The following is an 18,246-nucleotide window of genomic DNA, read 5'->3' on the forward strand; positions in this document are numbered from 1 at the left end:
CGCGTGAAACCTTTACAGCATCGAATGAGCATTATTTATACAAAATAAACAATATTTAATATAAAATAAACAAATATTTGGTGTACATAGGAGCACATATCCACCTGTTTTTAAGTGAAATATGAGTTGATTAATATTAAATATTATTCATAAATAATGCTGTGATTCGGTTTGGTAAAGGTTTCATGTGGACATTCTGATATTATACCTGTTTGATGTTATATCCACCTAATATTACCGTTTACCTGACGGTCACTATCTCTTTAGTGGCCTCGACGAAGACAGGAAGCCAGCGGCTTGTCAAAGGACCCCCCCCCCCCTAACGCTCTGGATCCCCAGCTGTAGGGAAGAGATGCACAAACATACCTGGGTATGAAGGAGAGGGAGGTGAGCCAGGTGTTGGTGATGATATCGTTGACCTGATGCTTCACCATCAGGTCCCGCATCACGCCCACACTGGCCCCGGTACCCACCATGGGCAGGGCGTCCTCGAACACCGGCCTGCAAGTCGTACAACGCCCTCGTGTATTAACATACAAGTAAAGGAAACTGCAGAAGGACTGCTGGTCCATATGAGGCAGCTCCTATTTATATCTACCAAAACATATTCATATATAACAATATGAAAGTATATTAGTTTACGGATTAGTCCAAAAACATACTCGCCTCATCCAAAAAAAGTTACTAAATTAAATATTTTACAACTGGCCAAAATGTTATGAGAGATGGATTAGAGAGCGTATGATAGTTACCGTTCAGGTCCCCACTGTCGTTCCTGGGTGATGCCCCACAGCTGCTCGAAGTTCAGATGACGCAACACCTGCACTAAGTCGATGAAGAGCCGGGGGGCGTTGGTGGCCACACCCTCCCTCTGTCAGGAGAGCCACTACTCAGTACAACTACTTACTCAAACAGGTGTTTTAACATCATACAAAAAGTGGTAATCTTTTAAAATGAAATATGTGAAGATGACTTTAAAAATATATTCTGAAACGATGGATAACTATTTTTTTTAATCTTTTATTAGGATGGTTCACAACTAATAGGCATTCAACATTGCTGACTCATTAACGGGCACGGTCATTATATTTCACTGCAGTGAGCAGCCACTGCAGTGAAATATAACAGCAGTCACTCTGATTTATAATGATCCACTATTAGGATAAGATATGCCAAAGCTTAATAGACAAAGGGCCTCGACCCAGACAGTAACTTGCAAGCAACCTGACTCGTTGACTTACAACTTTATGATAAACATATTTGAAGAGTTTAATATGCACCTTCATATTGTCAGCAATGTGGTCTAGAAGCGTAGTTGTTTGGGCTCTCCACTGGTGGGCATCGTCCACCTGGCCAGAGGTCATGCCCTCCAGGTGGATGTGGTTGTGGTGGTCGTAACGCAGGTCAGTACGCCCATGGACAGCCCCTGCAGTACAAAACATTCACTCATCAAGTATTTATTATGGTTCATCGATACACACAAGCAACGAGGACGAGAATTCGCCAACTTTCATGTTAAACTCGTAAGATATGTTGGCGTGGAGGAAAGTTATATCGCAATATGCTCGTATAATTTGCATCCACGTCTCAAGTAGCCTCAAGCCCTTTCCTGCCGATCGAGGGTAGTTACTGAATTTACTTTGACCAATCACACTAAAGGTAACATTTATCTTTGACTAATCACAATCTAGCATACGGGAAGAAGTGACCAATCACGTAAGAGTTACATCAGCTTATGTTTATAAACAAGATTGGATCACATGGGAACATACGTCTAAAGGTGTACCCCCGTTTTCTTGGAGCATATACACAAATTTTACTTTAACTTTGAAGTGTGTTCAGGGCAAAAGTAAACTTTCTGGTTAGTCATTAGCTTTCGTGGATGCTTTTATAACTCTCCCGAGGTTGATAGTACCAACCAACTGAAGTTACCTTTACGAGCATAGGATATGAGCTTTATAGAGATTAAAAATACAGTATGTTAGAGATAGATAGTTAAGCAAATTACTAAAAATACGTCTATTATTTCGTTTATATAATGAAACCAATTTAGTATGGAAATTTATATTCTAAAAATTACATGCAAAAAAAATGACATTGTCGTGAATAATTATTATAGTTATGGACAGCAGACGGTAATGTGCTTCAAATAAAATACCTAAAGGTTTGAGTCACATTAAACAAAGTAATGATGCAGTAATTGAAATAAACACTCACAAAACTTCTGTAACATTGTGTCTGTCAAACACTATAAAATATGAACACCATTTTGCATAAGGAGAAAAGTTATTGAATTTTTGAAACATGAATTTAGTTAAATACAATTTATGATATATATAATTTAATAAATATACTTTATTGGTCAGATAAGGATTCTGTCTTTGTTATTTTATCCTTGGGCAATTATGTATAATTCACCAGAACAAGCTGGTTGGGTAATAGTTTTCTTACAAGTAATCTTCATATATCAAGAAGTTAAGTTTTAAAAAGTATATTTTTTATATAATTTATATCTGAAAATAGACTTTAGAATACATTACCCCAATATAAGGCTAAAACGTAAAGTTCCAAAACTATTAATGTTAATACTTGTATATGTTTTATTATACGATTCTCTCATAAAGATCATATTACGAAAATATCAATATATAAATATATATCAACATGCCACTAGTCCCATGGCACAAATCATATAAATGGATGAAATATTTTTGCCACAAACTATGTTTTGCCATTTATTGGTGCCATGGGGGTGGAATACCAGCGGCTGCTACTATCGCCCGGGAAGGTCTCAGGGAGAGAGGGTATTGGGTAGCAGCCGATCTCGACTTGCAAAGTCCCAGTACCTTTACTCATGCCCATTCAGGTCAGGGGTAGCCACTTTGGGGAAGCTCACAATATCAATAACGGCAGTGACTGAGAACTGCGAGGCACATTAGAAGTATGTAACTCACCCATCTTAGCCTGTGAGAATGTCTGGCGAATGAATGTGAGGTTCTGGGTGATGGAGGTAATAATGCCGCCTTGCTCCGTGCTGAAGGGTGTGAAGCGGTGCTCCTCAAGACAGCTGGCAGACTTTACCAGCCCCTTTCCTATCTCCTGGATGCAGCTACTGCTGCTGTTCAACAGCGGTATGTTCTGAAGGCCCTGGAGGCGTCCACAGTAGTGTTAGCGATCTCACTAATTTAATTCAAACTGTAGGTTATGCATTAAATAAATAAGAATAACACTGAGAAGACGAGTTATAAGCATCGCCATCCTTCCTTAACCTTAAAGACCATATTACCTTTATTAGGGAATGGTGAAAGCCAGAGACAGATCAACACTACCATAACAGAGCGGCGGCTCATTCTCCAGACGGTACAAACAATAAACAACTGAACTAACACCTGCAATAAAGTCAATATAGCGAGTGTTCATAAGAAATCTACAACAGACAATTCCTTCGTCAGAGGCAGAATTAACCACAATGTACTCTACACTAATAATTATGACGAAAGATATATAGGGGAAACATTCCAAAACTTAGATGCGAGGCTTTACGCGCGCCATCAGCCCGTAATCATATATAAATCAATCAATTGTGATAATTAAAATATTCAATTATATTTATGCTGCAGGACTGTAAAAAACAGTTTTTAAAGTTTATACACAAGAAGTTGATGCTAAACCTATATTGTAATTTGTTAGCTTTTTTTTTTAATTCCAAGAGCTTTCACAAATTAAAATGTTTGTGGTGTTTAGAACAAGAGAATCACAAACAAGTGAAGGACCAGGTGTTGTTGACTGACTTGGCGTTACTCGCAATCTTTACACTGACACTATACAATGTCATTCAAAATCTACAGTGTAAAAGTAAACGTTTAGTGAGTTAACTGTAAACTAACCTTGTTAGTATCTCACATGAAAAACACCAGACCTGCAATTCCTGCATCTCCAGAATTATATTATTGAAACTAGTGGTAAAAATGTCTTTGATAAAATGCTTTTGTTGGCTACACTGAGGAGCTGCAAAGTTAGTCGAATATTTCCAAATGTTCAGTGTGTTCGAACTAGCAAAACAATCACTGTAAAACTAGCCTATTCTCCAGCCATCATCAAAACAAAAGGCCGTCGGGTTAACAAAGTCTAAGCCAAATACGAACTTATTAATCAACGCAAGTCAGTACAGTATTTAAGTTACAGCTTGGGCTAGAGGGTGGATTGACATCCTCATAAATTTGAACCAAATGCTCGTTATTCAGACGAAGATATAAAGAAAACGATAACATAAGAGACGGATAATTATGATTATTAGTATACGTTAATGATTGATTGATAAAGATTAAGCCACCCCAAGAGGTGGCAAGGGGCATGAATAGCCCGTAATATACTTTAATATTCAATCATCAGTTTTACGGGCTATTCATGCCCGTACCACCTCTTGGGTAGTTTAATCTTCATACATCAATCACTCACCAGTTGATAGTACAAAGACCCACACGATGAGAGAAAATGAGCCGTAAGGCGATACAAGGAATTTGATACTCACTCCAGCGAAGGCGTAGGGGACTCCTTGCACAAATGAGGTGGTGGACGAGCGGGCGGTGCAGGAGGGAATATGGCGTTTCTTGTGGATGAGGAGGCTGGTCCCCGCGGCGCCCTGCACCACGTAGTCCACCTGGCACTCCCCCACCACGTCCCTCTGAAAGTCAATCCACATTTCAGACTGCTACTCACTTTCTCTCAATGCTGTTTTGGCTCTGAACTCCATCAAACTGGACTGGAACTGAAACAATGCCTGTGAGGTTACAATGCAGACCCCAAATGTTCAAACCTAAGTAACCCACCTAACCTATTACACCTAGTGTTCAACAGAGTTAATATTTTGGTGCTTTAAATTGTACTATTACCCCGGAATTTTGACGGTTTGGTCGATTGTGTTAAAAATGCGGTGCAGTAGGAGAGAGGACGGTTGCTGAATCCGAAGGAAGAATAGAAATGTACATGCTTACACCCCCTGCTTGGTAACGTCACGGACGGCAGCTCTAACACACCATGGTGAACAGTTCTGGAGGAACGCTCACTGCAGTAAGAGGGAGACACATGAGAGTGACGAAGAGACATGAGGGTGAGGGAGAGACATGAGGGAGAGACATGAGGATTAAGGATAGACATGAGGGTGAAGGAATTAAATATGAAAGATTCATTTACCTCCACAGCACGGTAGTCGAGGTCAAGACGCTCCATGGTGTTCTGAAGAAGGGAGACAACTGCACGCTTGAAGTTGAGGGCGCGGGGGTCTTCATCAGGCGCGGGACACACCTCCTCCACCTCCCCGTCGTGGTACGCAAACCTGGAGAGCAAGGTCAGAAACTCATGTGGTAATTGGCTTAGCTAGAACAGGTGAATGCAAAGTGGATGAAGAGGACCATCAAAATCAAAAAGAAAACAGCTAAGAAAACAAACTAAGGAGAGTGGGAGAGTATGATGTAGAGAACAGATATAGAAGAGAAAGACCAGATTTTCAGCCCTGGAGACCAAAATAGAATGCATAACCTCCATCGCAGATGCCTTTACTCTCTCGACTTGCAAAGTCCCAGTACCTTTTCCCAAATCCCCGGACACACTTCTCCCTCTGACCTGTCTCCCCTTCTTGGTTACTTCTGCCTCCTACACCAGACACACATAAACAGACAAGTCCCTCCCTCATTCCCATGTTGAGATCTCGCCAAATTCGTGCTCTTCTTCGATCCCTGAAGCCTAAACCCCACCAGAAATAGCCTCGTCCCACTACCCTCCCCTTCCCCCTTTAATAAAAAAAAAATACCTGTCTAACAGGAGAGTTAAAGAGCCAAAATAAGAAGTTCTTGACATATGAAACACTTGAGCAAGAAGAATCCTACATGTTGATGTGTTCAGATGCAAAACTTGAAACACAATATATAAGTGGATTGCAAAATAGACGAGGGATCTCTCGATTTCTTCAACCAACATTCATAAATATGAATGTATTTGGTTGAGTATGAATGAGAGGAGCTTTGCATAGATCTATACACCACTGTGGTTTCCTTTATTCTTATGTTCTTATGACTTTAAGAAACTACACAGATGGTCCAATAAACGGTTGCTGGACCTCAACCCAGACAAATGTACAGTGATGAGAATATGGAGAGATGGAAGAGACATCAAGAACAGTACACCACGACTGTATGACAGCTCCCCGAGTAAGGTGAGAAAGCTCTAGAGTACACAGCAGAATAATATCAGCAATATGCAAAGCTAGTGAACAACTGAGTAATATTTAGAAACAAAAACAAGAAAGCCTTTAAAGCCATACAATACCGAAATGGTATATACAGTTACTGCATGTGTGTATGTATATGAATGGGTATAAAGTATATATGGAAGCTGATCAGAATTACATTTCACCTTTGTAAATGTACATTAATGACACTATGTAAAAGACACATCGAACACTTTATGTAGGGGATACGTAAATCTGTGTATCTATGTATTTACGTATGTAGGTTAGCTTAGCATTTTAAAAGCACCGAATCACCTTCTGTGATTGAGTGTTCAATAAACGCCTGAACTATATGTTTAACACATCTCTAACCCTGTCCATGGAGGACAGAAGAAAATGTATATATTCTGGTTAGCATTGTAAATGTGTGGCCACGTTTGTGGTAGAAAATAATAATAAAAAAAAAACTGCATAGAGACTCATCTAAACAAAAAACACATAGGCCAAGATGTTTGCCACAAGACTGGCCCTGAAACTGAAGGGGTTTGGAATAAATGGGAAGACTGATAGAACTTTAACTTAAAACATGGAGAAAATATGTGATAGAGAGACGTGATCACAACATCCCTGGAAACACAAACCGTACCTGTCTCTATTTTCAGCTTGTTACAACTTGTAATAGAGTTGTTACATCTTGGCTTAACGTATTTAGGATGTATTAGAACGTTGTTATAACTTGCTATATTGGTTGTTATAACTGGTTAGGAGGTGTTAAAACTTGTTCGAACGTTGTACCAACGTCGTAGTTTCAGTGTGTGTTTGGCGGGATATTATTCGTATTGGAATCATTATTAATCCTCAACCTTTGCTTACCGCAGTGGGTTCTTGGTGACGGCTTCGGTGAAGGCGGTGTCCTCAACCATCTCCTGCTGGCCTCCGCTGTCACTCTTACTCGTCCTCACGCTCAGCTTCTCTACCTGCACACAAATACTTTAGCCACATGAAGTTTCAATAACGTGGCTGAAAAATGTTAGACCAAGACGACGACGTTTCGGTCCGTCCTGAACCATTTATCAAGTCAATTGTGATATCGACAATCGACTTGATAATGGTTCTGGAAGGACCGAAACGTCGTCGTCTCTTCAATTTCTAGTGTGGTTTGGTTAAATACTTTAGTCACTCCTCTATTGAAATACACAAAAACATTAGGCACTCTTCAGGTGAAGCATTCATAATTGAAACTACATTAGTCACCCCTTTATTGAAACACAACTACATTAGTCACCCCTTTATTGAAACAAATACATTAGTCACCCTTTTATTGAAACAAATACATTAGTCACCCCTCTATTGAAACAAATACATTAGTCACCCCTCTATTGAAACAAATACATTAGTCACCCCTCTATTGAAACAAATACATTAGTCACCCCTATATTGAAACAAATACATTAGTCACCCCTCTATTGAAACACAAATACATTAATCTCTGCTCTATTGAAACACAAATACATTAGTCACCCCTCTAATGAAATACAAATACATTAGTCACCCCTCTACTGAAACAAATACATTAGTCACCCCTCTACTGAAACAAATACATTAGTCACCCCTCTAATGAAACAAATACATTAGCCACCCCTCTATTGAAACAAATACATTAGCCACCCCTCTATTGAAACAAATACATTAGTCACCCCTCTAATGAAACAAATACATTAGCCACCCCTCTATTGGAACAAATACATTAGCCACCCCTCTATTGAAACAAATGCATTAGTCACCCCCTCTATTGAAACAAATACATTAGTCAGCCCTCTATTGAAACAAATACATTAGTCACCCCCTCTATTGAAACAAATACATTAGTCAGCCCTCTATTGAAACAGCTTCAAGGATTAGAAAGAAAGATCGAGCTCAATTTGTTTTCAAAGAGATAGGAATATATATATTGGTTTTCGCCCTACACACTTTTATTATGTTTACAACAGTTTAGTTTGTATTTCTGTGTTACTCCATTATTCAAATTCAAATGTTTATTCAGGTAAAGCACATACATAAAAGGTGTGATACAAATATTGATGAAATTATAGATAGAGCTAGTACATAGAATGCCTAAAGCCACTATTACACAAATTATGAAACCTTATGAAACTGTTTAGGAGGAAACTAAATGAACAGATTGAGAGAGAGAGAGATAGAGAGAGAGAGAGAGAGAGAGAGAGAGAGAGAGAGAGAGAGAGAGAGAGAGAGAGAGAGAGAGAGAGAGAGAGAGAGAGAGAGAGATAGAGAGAGAGAGAGAGAGAGAGAGAGAGGTTTTTTTTTTGCAAATTATAGAGAATGGGAAACATGCAGACGAGGAGTCACAATAACGTGGCTGAAATATGTTGACCAGACCACACACTAGAAAGTAAAGAGACGACGACGTTTCGGTCCGTCCTGGACCATTCTAAGTCTATTTTTTGGGGGGAAACATGATTAAAAGAGTAAATAATGGAGACAAATATGGATACCGTATTTAGAAAAGAGAATTAAGGCTGGAAAGAGGCTAAAGATAAGGAGAAGGATTACGAAGGGTCAGGTATGGGGAGGGAGATATAAATGCGACAGGTGAGGGGAGTGGGAAATGAGGGAAGGGATAGGGAAACGAGGGACCAGATGAGTGGAGGGACAAGATAAATGATGAGACAGATTAGGGGGAGGATTGCGGAACGAGGGAACGGGTGAGAGGAAGAGGGAACGAGTTGGACAGATAAGTAGAGGGGGTGAACGAGTGAGACAGGAACGGGAGGAGGTTGAAGGAGAGGGACTCACCACTAACTGCATCTCGCAGGCGGTGAGGGAGGTGAGGGCGAGGGTGGCGGTGATGGTGAGGGTGGTGACGGAGGGGGAGGAGCCGGCCACACGCGTCATGCTCTCCGTCACATAGTCGTACCGGTACACCCGTCCGTCCACCAGTCGCAACTTCCTCCCAGCTGCACAACCAACACAAATAACTCAACCTCTGTTTATTACAGTAAACTGCACCTGGCTTAACTTGACGTTTATGTTCTACTAATGCTCCAGGATGACCTTAAAAATCAGCTGTAATTAATTATGGCTCACAACTTAAGTCCCGGGTTCGATTCCCGTGTTAGGACCTTTTGGGCACACATCCTTTCACTTGATGGTTGTTCAATAAATCTCTGAACTGTGAGTTTGACAAATCTTTCACCCTGTCCATGGAGGACAGAAGAAAATGTATATATGCTAGTTAGCATTGTAAATGTGTGGCCACGTCTGTGGTAGAAAATAATAATAATAAAAAAAAACCTGATGTCAATATCAGTTGAATCCTGGCAATGGCCAGTATTTGGCTTGGGAGAACATAATTGTTTTGTGGCGTAATAACTCGAGAAATATGTATAAATGTAGAAAATAGGAAACAATTTATAGAATACCAAATGAAGGGATATATATTAGGTACAAGTGGTGGTTGAGGCAAGGCAAAATATATCCATATCAGGCTCGCTGGAAGGTACTACCTGCCTTGTGTAGCAAGGTATGTAGGTACACAAGTAGGTAGGTAGGTACAGGTGATGACTGAAACTAACTTGGGTACACGCATATCAGGTGCGTCTGGGGCTATAGAGTCAAGAGCCACTTACTGCCTTATCGCTGGCCCATAAAATTTATGTACCTGTGTCGAATATACATTTCCTTCACATCCTTGTTCATTTTCATTTCCTTTTGACCCATTTTCTCCACATATTCATAATTATCCCTCTCGTCCTACTTTTTCTTCTCTTCGTCAGTCCTCTCTGCTTCTTATTAGGTCACGAGATAATGTTTGTCTCAGAGCACTAGTTGTTATCAGTAGTGTTCGCTGTGTAACGTCATCGTCCAATACCAAGTGACATCACAGTATGCTGTCACCGCATTATAGTCTACCATGTGGCAACACTTCATTGTTCCACACAATATAATCATATTGTGACACGTGACACTTCTTCATTATACATCACAAAAAAATGCAATTTTTGGCTTAACAAGATGCGTTCCAGCCTAAACAAACCCCCCCCCCCCATCTAGCCTATCCAAGCCGATGATTAAAAAAAATTATGATACTTTAATTTTTGACTAGACTCCCGCAATTTTAAGATTTGGCTGCAGTAACGTTGACCCAAAATTGGCTTAATGTTAGCGACGGTGATCTGATGTTAAACCACCGCCATTTGTGTTGGGTTGACTGCTGATGCATTTCATGCATCCATGTTAAGTCTGACAAACGGTGTCATAACAAGCAATATTATAGCATGATATATAAAACAACTGAATTATCACATTGTTATCAAAGTGTGTATACATGCTCTAAAAATCTCATTATTAATTATTTTTATGTATAACAGCCAGAAGTATGTCAAATCTTGGGAATTATAAATATAAACAAAACCCAATATTCTTTAACTTGTATTGTGTAAAACGTAATATAACTCAAGCAACGTATAGCCCGAGAGGGAACCAAGCCCGCCATACGACGTAAGCTGTCACATATGGGTTAATCTCGGGGTTTAAAAATCCCTTGATACTCACGTTGGCATTTGGTGGTGGCGCATCTCTCCTGAGGCTCCGCCTCCACCACTGGAGGCTGCTCCACCGACACGCCTTCACTACCGTCTGGACCCGGTACCTCAGCGGCTGAAAACACAAGGATAATAGATATAATTGTAACTTATAGTTATGTTAACATTAGACACAAAATCTTAAAACGGATAGCGTCTATCAGTTAAAAGTAGATTCGCCTAACCCTTAGGCTTTCAGATTTATTTGGCAAATTTACTTCTGCTGGTATCCTTAAAAATAAAAGTATAAATTTTACAAAATATTTTGTTTTTTATTTATAGAAAACATATGGAGATTACTGCACAAAAAAGAAAACTCAATTTAGTTGCCTTACTTTTAGTCTGACGAAATGATAAAACATGATTGGTGGCAGCAGTAATATTTACTATTTGTATCCCACCCTCCTACTTTGCTACTGTGTCCACTATTTTAAAAATTTCATTCATGGAGACCCTACTGGCATTACAATACTTAAAAACTCGCTAATATCATCGATTCATCAATGAATATTGTGTTCGTTAAAGACTCTGGGGGAAGGTAGTGGACCCATGACGAGTTTGGCTAATTTTTCATAACATGGGAGCTCTGCCCATAAAGATCTTTGTGGTAGGAGGCAGCAACCATTCTTAAGCTGCCTTCATCTCCAGTAATCCAAATATTAAAACGCTAATGAATGCTAGACACACACATAAACCTAATTTTTTAATAAAGCTTATAAGTTGTAAACCAAAGCCTAAGGATTACAATTCGTATTAATAAACTGTAATAAAGATACAAAGGAACTACATAATGTCTGGCAATGCTGACACTGTTCAGGTGACAAGATAACATAAATAATTTTATATAATTACTCCATAAGAAAACAATGAAAACCTGAGATTATTAGATGTTTAGATGCCTCTCAAAGATTAAGGTATACTACCTTGAAGATTTTTGTTTATTAACACATTTTAGGTACATCTGCATTTGTACAGTTACCCTAGACTATATGAAGGGGAAGTACAGTGTGTCAAAAAGCTAGCTACGTGATGCTAAAATTCCCATCACACAGGACGGTTAGTCATACAGAGGCATGTGAACAGTAGTCTGCACTGGCAGACTCTGGGTGCAATATGAGGATATCATCATCAACACAAGAGTGAATAAGGTAGCAGTGGTACTAAGAAGAAAATATAGTGCCTAAGCCACTTTCTACTGCCACAAAATGTAGACGAACGACAATATTTGGTATCATGAAACACTCAAGATATGTTTAGAAAACCAAGTGCCACTCACATTGTTCATCAGGGTCCTCATGATCCTGCGTATCTTCTGCGTCCTGCGTCCCTCCAGCGTCCTGCGTCCCGACGTCCCCACCATCACTGCCAGCATCGTCCTCAGCACCTGTCGACTGTGGCAACACATGAGAGCCTCATAGTTTACTATAAAAACATGATGATGATGATGCATGTTGGTTGAGAAATATACAAACAGACTTCTGAGATATATTCCTAGAAGTGTTAGTATCAAAACGTATTTAATGTATCCTTCAACAACATGCAACACTTGTTAGGCACCATTTACAGTAGATTATGAAGTTCAGTTATGTGGGCAAAAAGTGATGAAAAAGTTCATTCCAGACATTATTAACTTTCCTTTTGACGAGAGAGATTAAGAAATCTTGACTTACTTCTCTAAGAAGGCGAAGAACATCGGGATAACATGACTAATATACAAATGTATGAAAGGGTATAACAAGAGGGTTATTACTCGGGTAATAACCAACACAACATAGAACACGATAATATAACTTGAATACATTCAAATTCTGATAATAATTAAGTAAATATTCAGGACTGGAAATAGCGTTCTAGATTTATGGAATAGGTTGCCTCATAACATAATAATAATAATCAGTTTTGTCGGCAACAGCCAGCCTTTGTATATATATTTATATACACTTTAGGATTATATAGAGGTCCCCCCCCCAAAGGTCGAATTACTGACCTTCTCAAGGATGCAACCCCACAACAGTTGACTAACTTCAAGGTACCTAATTACTGGTAGGTGAAAAGACAACCATTTCTATCCCGCCCGGGATTTGAGCCCAGGATTCCTGTAAGTCGAGAACGAACTCTGGATTGTTTCAAGCGTAGGTCAGACAAATAACTGTGGGTTTGGATTGGTATAAATAGGAGCCGCCTCGCATGAGTCAATTCAGCCTTCTCTTATCTTATATTTATTCGAACTAACTCTTGTCGGACTGGCAGATATATCACGTGACGACCCCTCTGTTGAACCTACAACACTGGTCATTCATAGATTGATTGATTGATAAAGATTAAGCCACCCAAAAGGTGGCACGGGCATGAATAGCCCGTAATGGTCATTCAAAGAGTGAATCACGCCATAAATAGGGAACCTAGGGATAAACCAGGACTACTCCAGTAACAAGAGGTATCAGCCAGGTCTCTCACTATCCAGGTCATTAAAATAGTGCACCCACCGTACAGTCGTAGAGAGGCGGCTCGTCACTCTTGTCGTCGCAATCTGGGAACTCGTCACACACCCATTCCTTGCTGATACACTCGCCACTGGTCCTACACTGGTACTCCTCCACCGTGCAGGCGGCGCCCTCGGCTCCTGCCACCACCACACCTGCACCGTCGCCGCCAGAAGGATGTTGTTGTTGTTATAGATTCAGCTACTCGGAACAAGTTCCAAGTAGCACGGGCTATGGTGAGCACGTAACTTACCTGGCACAGGAGCGGTGCTCACCAGAAGGAGTGGAGAAGGTATGTTATACACAACACAGCCCCATTTGCCTAACTGGCAGAGTGATTTTCGTTATTTTCAAATATTTCTTTAAAAGTTGGTTTATTCCAAGTAATATTATTATATTATATTATATTAAAAACATGAATTTCTGATCTAGTTATGTTATGTTAAGATAGGATAGGTTAGGTAAGTTAGGTTAGGTTTGATATAATTTATGTTAGTTTTATCTTAAACAAATGTAATATATAATATAATGGCAAGTTGTATTATTCCATAAGAACAAAATTTAAAAACATATAATTTCATGAAAACTCAGCTTGGTAGGCAACTTGGCCTATTAGGTATTAATGCTCACCATTTTGGAAAAAAAAAGAGATAGTTAAGAAGATAGTAACAACATATGGGATTCTATAAGGCACGGAGAACGTGAACAAACCTGACTGTCTAGCATGAACAGAAAAAGCCTTTTTTTTTTAACCTTTTCCAGTTTTGTCTTATGCTTGACTAGATATGGACTACATGCTGGATCTGCATACTCCAGGATTGGTCTGACATATGTGGTATACAAAGTTCTGATTTTCCCTTACACACGTTTCTAAAGGCGTTCTTATGATGGTTAACCTGGCATATGCCGCTGATGTTATCCTCTTGATATGGGCTTCAGGGGACAGGTCTGGCGTGATATCAACCCCCAGGTTGATATCTAGGGGGGTTTCTCTCTCTCTCTCTGATTCTTGAAGAATTTCATCTCTCAAATGATACCTTGTATCCGGCCTCCTACTCTCTACACCTATCTTCATTACATTACATTTGCTTGGGTTAAATTTTAACAACCATTTGTTGGACCATTTCTTCAGATTGTCCAAGGTCTTCCTGAAGCCTCAAGCTGTCGTCCTCTTCTTAATCCTTCTCATAATTTTGGCATCGTCAGCAAACATTAAGAGGAATGAGTCTATATCCTCTGGGAGATCATTTACGTATATCAGAAACAGGATAGGTCCGAGTACAGAGCCCTGTGGGATTCAACTGGTGATTTCACGCCAGTCTGAGGTCTCACCCCTCACTGTAACTCTCTGCTTCCTATTGCTTAGGTACTCCCTTATCCACTGGAGCACCCTACCAGTTACTCCTGTCTGTTTCTCTAGCTTATGCACCAGCTTCTTATGAGGTACTGTGTCAAAGGCTTTCCGACAGTCCAAGAAAATGTAGTCTGCCCACCCTATTGAAAGTGTTCAATAGGCGGGGCTGAAAACTGATTCTCGTCTGTGAAGGCATACCTAGGTTAGTACATGTAGGCAAGTACACACATTAATACATCTTGTGTAGATTACCGTACTTCAACTGTCTTTGTGTAATCTCTACAGCATTATCTAACCAAGATATTGCTTTCCAAACCCCGATGGACTAGTGTCTTCTGAGATAACACTGAACCATTCATTCAGTTTGCAAATCGTATCAAAGCTTGCTTAAACTCATATATTTACATATTAATTTTTGACAGTTGAAATAAAGCTACGAGGAATGTTGTCACTGACGGTTGGTAAGTTTTGTTGACTGATCTCCTTATGAAGGAGATGGGAACTTCAGGAACCTTGTGAGCGTGTAGAGGTTACAATCTTTATCACAAAATTGACGTGTACTTTTGGGCGACCTATGTAGGATAGAAAGTAGGAAATACTTTTTTACCTATTGGGCACCTGACAGCTGGGTGGACAGCGCTTCGGATTCGTAGTCCTGACGTTCCGGGTTTGATCCCCGGTGGAGGCGGAGACAAATGGGCAAAATGTTTCTTTCACCCTGATGCCCCTGTTCATCTAGCAGTAAATAGGTACCTGGGAGTTAAACAGCGGCTACGGGCTGCTTCCTGGGGGGGGGGGGTAACAAAAAGGAGGCCTGGTCGAGGACCGGGCCGCGGGGACGCTAAGCCCCGAAATCCTCTCAAGATTGGGTTTTAAATCCATGGAATCACATACACGCCGAAGCCATAAATTGTGTAATTCCTAGACTCGGTGATATAATTGTTCCTTTTGGAGAAAATACAAATTTTGAATACGCAATACGTTAAAATCTTTGGGGGACGACCCCTGGTTAGACGAGCCAGGTTGTAAAATTTATTAATACTTCTTTGGGGTCGGCTACTGCATGGAATAAATTACCTGGGTTCGTATCCTGGCTGGGGAGGATTGACCGGGTGCCAAACCTTAACTGTAGCCTCTGTTCACCAAGCAATAAATGGGTCCCTGGTTGTTAAACGATTTGGCGGGTCGTATTCCAGGGGAAAATTTGGATTAAGGACCTGGCCGAAATGGTATGCTTGCTGGTGGCTGTACAAAAATGTAATACCTCTTCTATAAATAAATAAATAAATAAATAAATACATAAATAAATAAGGGAAGGGTAACCATCAGGGGAAAGCACCAAGCCATTGCGACTATATAGCACTGGAAAGGGATCAGGATAAGGATTTGTGATGGGACGGGGGGGAAGGAATGGTGCCCAACCACTTGGACGGTCGGGGATTGAACGCCGACCAGCAAAATAACAATAGCCTGAGGTCGGAATGATCCACGTCAAAACACATTATTGACAACGGAGCCAAAAAAACCGCTAATAACCTACTCTAAACACAAAACTAATTAAACACAAAATTATAATATAATAATAATATATATTTGATAAAATAGTTTCTTATTTCAGCCATTGATGAAAAATTTCCGAAAGCTGGATTTGGGGTCGACTGCAGCTTGCATGAGTGTAGCCTGAGGGTAAGTTGGGAATATTATCTTTATCAGCCAAATAATAGGCGACTCACATTATTCCGAAACGAAAAATGGCAAAAATATAAATTACATTAATATATACGTTTTACAAGGAAACTGGTTCACTAAGCTCTTGCGTACATTATGAACCGGGCAATTTGTTACTGCATATAATACTAATAAGAAGCGTAGCCTACAATACCATACTAACTGAGACCAGGAGGGCCTAGTTGTTCACTCAAGCACAGAGTGGTGGGTAGAGATTGATTGATACAGATTAAGCCACCCAAGAGGTGTCACAGGCATGAATAAGTGGGTAGAGCAACGGCCTCGCTTCTTGCTGGGTCGGCGTTCAATCCCCCAATTGTTCAAGTATCCCAGCGGATTATCTTTGAATACCTTGAGAATGCTGTATAGTCATACTGGGTTAGTATGTTAATGCTTAGTTGGCATTACCTTACCTAACCCTGCTTATGTGATCAAATTACCTTGTTATGAAGTATAAAAATTACACATTTGAGCGGAATCAGAATTTCATGTGAAATTAATATTATAATATTAACTTCCAATACTCTTAAATTTATTGTTATTGCCAAAAAATATAACTTTTCTATTTATATATATATATCTTTATTGGTGAGCGTCCAGCCCTAAGTCACATGTACTCATGGACTGAAAAGACTTAACAACTTCACTTTCAACGCTTGATACCATCTGCCCCTACCTCTATATCAACTAAATATAACTTTGATACCGATACACACTTTTTGACAGCCTAAATGGCCGAACTTACCGGTGATGAGAGCGAGTATGGCCCAGAGTGTCGACGCCATCATCAACTTGAACTCATCTTATGATGATCTTACTCCTCGAGGCGGCCGTTATACCCAGGTCTTCCACGACCAGCTCACTCACAATATCTAATTCCTAGTACACTGTAAACTGGGGTTTGCTTTAAGGTAATTAGGGAGAAGAGGAGGAGGAGGTGTGGGTGGCCGCGGAGGACACTTGGCAGTTACTAAGTGGTTGTCCACTTGACCGTTGGTCCACCTGCGCGCCGCTCTCTATCCCTTATCTTCCCGCCACACTAACACTATCTCCTTCCACTCGTTTACTTTCCTGATAAGGAAATCATTTTTGTTTACCTTTATTGGAAACACATATATAAAACCAGGGGCCAGATTCACGAGGCAGTTACGCAAGTACTTACGAACCTGTACATCTTTTCTCAATCTTTGACGGCTTTGTTTATAATTATTAAATAGTTAATGAGCCCCGAAGGACCAGGAGGCTGTTTATAACAATAACAACAGTTGATTGGGAAGTTTTCATGCTTGTAAACTGTTTAATAAATGTAACAAAAGCCGTCAAAGATTGAGGAAAGATGTACACGTTCGTAAGTACTTGCGTAACTGATTCGTGAATCTGGCCCCAGGCTTTTTCACTACTTCTCTTAACTTTGAAAACACAAATCAAAATGTTCTTAATAACAGTGCGACGTTGAATTTCACGTTCATTGCTGAAAAATATTTGTATGGCTAAAGTTTCCCTATCTGTATTCGGTAGGAACTTTATCTTCTCCTTAGATTAGAAACCTAAGTTGATAAAGTCTCGCCACAATTTTATGTGGCCTATTACACCCGCTGTGTGTGTATGGGCAGCCACGACATGTATTAGGTATATGAGCCTCACTTTGTGCACGGTGCTCAGACTTACCCGTACTGTAATGTCTCTGCACGGCAACCACTGCAATTTGTGTATGACAGCCACTGAGGTTTATGCTCGGCAGCTACTCTCATGTCAAGTACATAGTGGCACTGACTGAGGTTGCACAATGGCACTGGCTGAGGTTGCACAATGGCACTGGCTGAGGTTGCACAGTGGCACTGGCTGAGGTTGCAC

General features: G+C 40.2%; 1 protein-coding gene across 1 annotated transcript in view; it reads right to left on the bottom strand.

Moving 5' to 3' along the window:
- The window catches only part of LOC123761054 (uncharacterized), a 72,818-nt gene extending 55,447 nt beyond the window's left edge, over positions 1-17,371 (bottom strand). The window contains 12 exon segments of the mRNA XM_069339343.1: positions 367-501; positions 753-871; positions 1,281-1,426; positions 2,955-3,147; positions 4,532-4,684; positions 5,194-5,335; positions 7,100-7,203; positions 9,041-9,201; positions 10,799-10,903; positions 12,104-12,218; positions 13,314-13,465; positions 17,138-17,371. Coding sequence (XP_069195444.1) covers positions 367-501; positions 753-871; positions 1,281-1,426; positions 2,955-3,147; positions 4,532-4,684; positions 5,194-5,335; positions 7,100-7,203; positions 9,041-9,201; positions 10,799-10,903; positions 12,104-12,218; positions 13,314-13,465; positions 17,138-17,180 — 1,568 coding nt within the window. The 5' untranslated portion in view covers positions 17,181-17,371.
- Positions 17,372-18,246: the final 875 nt, after the last annotated feature.

Source organism: Procambarus clarkii, chromosome 41 (genome assembly GCF_040958095.1).
Source record: "Procambarus clarkii isolate CNS0578487 chromosome 41, FALCON_Pclarkii_2.0, whole genome shotgun sequence".
Lineage (NCBI taxonomy): Eukaryota > Metazoa > Arthropoda > Malacostraca > Decapoda > Cambaridae > Procambarus > Procambarus clarkii.